Source organism: Quercus lobata, chromosome 5, assembly GCF_001633185.2.
Source record: "Quercus lobata isolate SW786 chromosome 5, ValleyOak3.0 Primary Assembly, whole genome shotgun sequence".
Classification (NCBI taxonomy): Eukaryota; Viridiplantae; Streptophyta; class Magnoliopsida; order Fagales; family Fagaceae; genus Quercus; species Quercus lobata.
The window spans coordinates 52,323,474-52,330,107 of NC_044908.1; the positions used below are offsets into that span (position 1 = coordinate 52,323,474).

The 6,634-nt window shown below is 41.2% G+C and overlaps 1 protein-coding gene across 1 annotated transcript; it reads right to left on the reverse strand.

Annotated features, from left to right (window-relative positions):
• Positions 1–857: 857 nt before the first annotated feature.
• On the reverse strand, positions 858–3,873 carry LOC115990665. The gene is made up of 5 exons (XM_031114475.1): positions 3,345–3,873; positions 2,808–3,179; positions 2,045–2,586; positions 1,464–1,802; positions 858–1,367 (listed from the first exon to the last, which is right to left on the reverse strand). The coding sequence occupies exons 1-5, from the start codon at positions 3,871–3,873 to the stop codon at positions 858–860; spliced, it is 2,292 nt and encodes a 763-aa protein (XP_030970335.1).
• Positions 3,874–6,634: the final 2,761 nt, after the last annotated feature.

The following is a 6,634-nucleotide window of genomic DNA, read 5'->3' on the forward strand; positions in this document are numbered from 1 at the left end:
ATGATAACTGCTGAATCACCTTCAAACACTACTCTAGTAATACCCAGTTCCAGAGCAAACTGGACAGCCTTCAAACATGCTAAGGCTTCAAGATCAGCCACCGAATGGGCCATGGGAATGGAAGAGGACAGAGCACCTTCAACTTCACCTGCATTGTTACGGATAACGACACCAATGCCTGCCTTACTTGATCGACGAAACACCGCGGCATCGAAATTTATCTTTAAGCAATGATGATCCGGAGGACGTCACTGTTGACTGGGAGGAGGACGAACTGGAATTGGCTCTTCTATCTGAGCTTGCAAAAATTCCTGCAAGTAATTTCCTGCTTTGCTACATATGCTATCCACGGGCAATGGGGGGCGGCCAAAATGAACAGCATTCCTTCTATTCCAGAGGAACCACGCACTGGTCACAAAAATCTCAGCTCTGAATTCTTCTCCGCAGGACAAGAATCCAGCTAGTAACTCGTTAAAGGAGGCAGGCTGTGGCGGTGCGATTTGACGAATCCACTCCAAGGTCGACCAAGCTCCTTTGATGGTTTCGCAGCACCATATTGCATGGAGAGCGTCTTTAGGGTAATTTTGGCACTGAGCACAGATCAGACTAGGCATAATGCTGCGTCAGTGAAGATTGACCAGAGTAGGCAGAGCATTGTTGCATATTCTCCACACAAAATGCCTTATTTTGTTGGGTACCCGAAGCTGCCAGATGCCTTTCCAGAATTTTTTCTGGCTGTCTAGATTTGATCCACCTGCACTGGTAGAGATATCACAAGAAACCAGTAGTTTATAAGCACTACAAGATGTAAACATACCAGATGGTGTGTGTGCCCAAATAATGCGATCATCGGGGCGTCAAGAGCTCAATGGAATTCCCAAGATAATGTCAGCTTCATGGGGTAGAAATAGTTGCTGCACAACCTCTGTTCTCCAAGCTACTCTATCTGGATCAATCAAAGAACTCACTTTCACATCCGAGGCCATAGAAGGAAGGGGAGAAATGACCGAACAGTTAACATGTCCAGGCAGCCACCTATCCTCCTTAATACGCACTGCCTCCCCTGTCCCAATACGCCAAACCATACCTTTTCGAATCACGTCTCTAGCACCAATAATGCTCTTCCATGCGTAAGAACCGGAACTGGATTCTTTTGCATCTAAGATGGAACAATTCGGAAAGAACCGTGCCTTAAAGACACGATGACAAAGAGAATCAGTGTTATTGATCATTCTCCAGACTTGTTTAGCCAATAAGGCATCATTAAATTTTTCAATCTCTCTAAAACCCAGACCACCCACTTCTTTGGCTTCACATAATCGTTCCCATTTTACCCAGTGGGTTTTCCGATGCTCTCCACTATACCCCTACCAAAATTTGCGAATCATGCTTTCCAGATCCCTTACAAGGCCCTTGGGAAGTTTAAAGCAACACATGGTGTAAGTCGGGATCGCCTGAATTACTGACTTAATCAGCACTTCCCTACCCGCCTGAGACAGTAATTTTTCTTTCCACCCTTGAAGCTTTTTCCATACCCTTTCTTTGATGTAAATGAAGCTTTGTTTTTTTGCCCTACCCACCAATGCCGGCAAACCCAAATATTTTTCAAATTGACGGATAGAAGGAACACCCAAAACCTGTTGAATCCGGACCTGGACCTCATGAGGAGTATTGGAGCTAAAAAATAAATTAGTTTTCTCCCGGTTAATTTTCTGCCCCGACCCTCTCTCATAAATAGCCAGAATATCAAGAATCTTCTGGCACTCAGCTTCTTTAGCACTGCAAAACAGCACACTTATCATCTGCAAAGAATAAGTGAGAGACTTTTGGTCCATTCCTACAAATGGCCACACCCCTGATATGCCCCTCCAATTCAGCTTTATTCAACAGACTTTGTAAACCCATGGCACACATAAGGAAAAAATAGGGTGACAGTGGATCTCCTTGACGTAGACCACGACTAGGTTTGATATTACCCACAGGCTAACCATTCACCAGAACCGAATAGGTTACAGTGCTAATTACAAGACATAATGAGAGACACCATCCTCTCCCCCAGCCCAAGATGCCGCATAGCCTGCTCCAGGAATTCACATTCTACCCTGTCATAAGCCTTACTCATATCAAGCTTCAAAGCCATCTGGCCCACCTTCCCAATGGTTTTCCTTTTAAGGTAGTGAAGAGTTTCAAAGGCCACAAGCACATTATCCGATATAAGTCTACCTGATAAAAATGCACTCTGAGTTTCCGAAATAGCAAAAGCAAGGAATTTTTTCAAACGATTCACCAAAACCTTAGAAATCAGTTTATAAACCACATTACACAAACTGATAGGGCGGAAATCTGCCACTTTCTTAGGGTGTTTTACTTTTGGGATTAAAGCAATAAAAGTGGAGTTTAACGACTCAGGGACCACACCAGAATTAAGAGCATTAAGCACCACAGAAGTAACATCTTTACCCACAATGTGCCAAAAAGATTTATAAAAGATAGGGGACATACCATCAGGTCCAGGGGCGGTAAGAGGGGCCATTTGATCAAGAGCAAGCTTAACCTCACTAGCTTGGAAGTCACGGCCTAGCAACCCTGCATCCTCCTCAGATATGGTTGAGTGAACACCACCCAAATTTCCTCAAATCCTGAAGGATTGGATGTAGTAAAGATGTCCCTGAAATAATCCTCAATGATGCCTCCCATTCGGCCCTCATCCTCTCTTCACACCCCATCATTGTCCTCCAAGCCTGTAATAAAATTTCTTCGGTTCCTTTGATTAGCCCGACAATGGAAAAACCGTGAGTTGCTATCACCTTCCTTGAGCCAAGCATTCCAGGACCGCTGCTTCCACATGCATTCTTCCCTATTTTTCAGCCTTTGGATTTCTTCCCTCAACATGTAGATTCTCCTTGGGTTAGTTCGATAGCTACCACCTTCTTTTGCCTCCTGCAATTCTTTAAGTTTCTTTTGTAAAGAGTTACGGACATGCCCAAAACAATTTTTGTTCCACACCTTCAAATTATTTTGACAAGCCACAATCTTTTTTTGGAATCCCCAGACCGATTCAGACATAGCGTGTTCACCCCAAGCATCTTTAATCACCGATTCACAGGAAAGGTCTTTTAACCACATTGCTTCAAAACGGAACAATTTGCCCCTTCCATAAAAACGCTTATACTCAGAATCTGGGTAAAGCAGCTATGGCTTATGATCAGAATGGAAAGCATCTAAATGGTGAATACGGGTAGTAGGGAACCGTAAAATCCAATCAATGGTAGCTACCCCTCTATCCAGCCGAATCCAGGTATTTTGATCACCCGACCTACGATTACACCAAGTGAAAGGTTAACCATTGAAGCCAAGATCTTTCAGTATACAGTAGTCCAAGGCATCCCTAAAACTCTGCATTTGTCTCTCTGGCCTATCCAACCAACCCAGTTTCTCATCAGCAAACAAAATTTCATTGAAATCCCCCATACATACCCAAGGTAAGGTTGAACGGCGGCTCAACTCTCGAAGTAAAGACCAGGAGTTTTCCCGGTTGGCAGTCTCAGGATCTCCATAGAAACCTGTGAAACGCCAGGCGTCATCCGCTCCATGGTTGATAAAAGCATCTTTGTGGAGATTTGAATAAGACTGAACAGCCACAACAAGCTTAGATTTCCAATACAATGCAAGACCACCACCTGAATTAATACGAGGAACAAAGAAAAGATTAGTAAATTGAATCCGTTTACCAACCCTTTCCAAAATAGGTTTATCAGCTTTGGTTTCCATTAAGAAAACCAACTTGGGATCTTTTGTAATCACAAGAGCAACTACTTCATCCTCTGTCTGTGGGTTCCCAAGCCCACGACAGTTCCAACTAAGGCAACTCATTGAGCACGGTGGTGCTGGGACCCAGCAATCACCTTAGAATTTTGGTCTTCCACCTGACTACCACCTTCCAAGCAATGCTTCTTCCCCTCATACAGTACATCAATCTCCATGTCCATACCACGTTTCCCAAAAACATTTTTTAAACCCTCCACATCGGTCCCACACCCCTCTTTTGACCCATGTCCATAATTTCCCACCTCACGTGCTAATCTTTTCCAACCCCTTGTAGATTGTGGTGTTGGCTTAGAGGTGGCAGATTTATCATCCAGGGAACTTGATTGAACACCACACACCACATAATTGCCCTTACCCGTAAGTTTTCTCCCAATTTCTTGGTGATTCGTTTCTTCCCCAATGGACAGGTTCACTATATTCTGTTCCAATCTCACGGATTGTTCTTCCTCAAGCACTCTACATTTGCTAGTCGCCATGCTCTCACTGTCTGAAGTGCTCCCACACCCAACCTCCTCAATTATAAGTGCCACCGGTTTGGATGCCACAACATTTTTATCTCCTCTGTACTCCCCCTGTGACTTGAGATCTGATCCAGTAGCAGAGCTTGTTGGAGCAGCCATTCCGCCCCTAGTGCCGAGTCCATAAGCTTGGCGTTGCTTATGCTTTGCCCATGGAACTTGGCTGCGAGCAGCTCCTGCAATCACAGTCACCGTCTTCCTTGATGCTCTGACTGCCTCTGCCCTAAGCCAATCACCATATTGCTGATCTTCCCTTCGCAAACGCCCCATGCTGCGCAGCCAAACCTCACAATCCCTCTCCCCATGACCAACTCTCCCACACCAGTAGCAAAAGTTAGGAAGGCACTCAAATCTCAAGCCCACCTAGCCCACGAGTTTACCGTCATTCCAGAGCTTGCAGCACCTTGGCAATGGCCGCGAAATATCGATTTTAATTCTCACCCTTAAAAACTCACCCCCTGTGCCGTCGTTTTCGGGGTTGGCCACCTGCACCACTGAGCCCAACATATTACCAATTGATTCTCCCGTCTCCTGAGTGACAAGGTTCGGTGGAATATTGTGAATTTGCATCCAAAAGGTGGTGGATGAATAGTCAAGTGACAATGCCGATTCAGCATCAACGATCCTTTGAAAAACTACTAGGTTCCTGTCGAACGACCAAGGTTCGTACTCCAACACACGCTCCAGATCAAGGGCATCATCAAACTCGAACAGTAATATATTGTCCCCAATGTCACGAATCTTAAGTTCTCCAATAGGTTTCCAAAGGGGTTTAAACGTGCGAGCAACGGCATCCACGTTCAGCACACGCTTCGTGAGAAACTTACCTGCCAGCCTATGAACAAGCAACTCCTTTTGTTGTGAAACCTCAGCCCCACGTTCTTCCTCCTCTGACAGAGAAAATTTTGCCCACATCTCATTTAAACCAGCCATGATTATTCTTCTGACCCAACTACTGCCTCACTACGTGACGCTACTCACAGTACAGTCCGTCCTACCAGTCTCCAAGGAGGCTGAAGGGTGATAGAAACCTAGACTATGCTAGGTACGAAATTCTATAGGCGGCGTGTTCAAGGAAAAACCCTAAACCCTAGCCAGCCAGAGAAACTGTTATTCTATTAGGAACCTTATATATAGCATTTAGGTTCATAGAGCTATAGAAGTATAATGTTATAAGAAGTATTCGTTAAAAAATAGAAAAAAATAGATTAATAAATGAAGTAAAAAAATAGTAAAAAATAAATTAATAATAAAAGGATTAGAATTTGGATTATAATCCAATTATGATTTTTATCAACTTAGAAATTATAGGAGAAGAAGATAAGAACAAAAAAAAAAAAAAAAAATACATATATATATATATATATATCTATTTTTAAAAAAATCTAAAAAATTTCTGTAAGGTGAAGCCACTTGGCGCAACCATGGTTTGTAAGTCCAACTTTTATTATATAGTACTAGTAGTATTATGCCCGTGCAATGCACGACTTAATAAAAGAATTATATATAAATTTTTTTAAATATAAATTTTTTGATAATATAATTAAATTTAATAACAAATAAAATAGTAAAAATATTTTAAAGATTATGGCAAGTTTTAAATTTTTAAAAGCTTTTAGTAGTAAACGGGCCGAGCTTTGCATGGTTTTGGTCATAAACTTATAATATGAATAATTTTATTGAGAAACACTAATTAATGATTGAAGAGAAATGCTATACTCGGTCGGCCGGTCGGATTAAGACATAAATTTTACTTATTCAAATAACAATTAAGGTGAAGTAGGGTGAGGAACAACAAATAATAATTATAACATACCAACATAATAACATTTATATTTAATTATAATGAATTGCTTGCATCTCAAAGTGTCAAATTAATATCACCACTAAAATGCTAAGATGTTTATATTAATTAATGTAAATAAGCATAAAATTAATATCAACATCTAACACCCTACTATTGCATGAATTATGATTAAAATTGAGCTAATATTTTTACTTTAACCCCAAGCACTCATCCCGAATTTACAAATTAAAACTACCCAAATTTATAAAATTAAAAAAAAATTTGAAAGCAAAATTCACAATAACACAGATAAATATATAGACACAAAGAAACTCTGAATTCAATAATTACAAACAATATTAATTTCTAAACATTAAAAAAAAATTTGTAAATAGAGTTAAAGTAAAGATACTCACATTAAAATTGAATTAACTTTAACAGCAAGGGGGAGGCAGCAAAGTAATGGAGATTTCACATCACCTTAAATATCCATTGTTTTTAC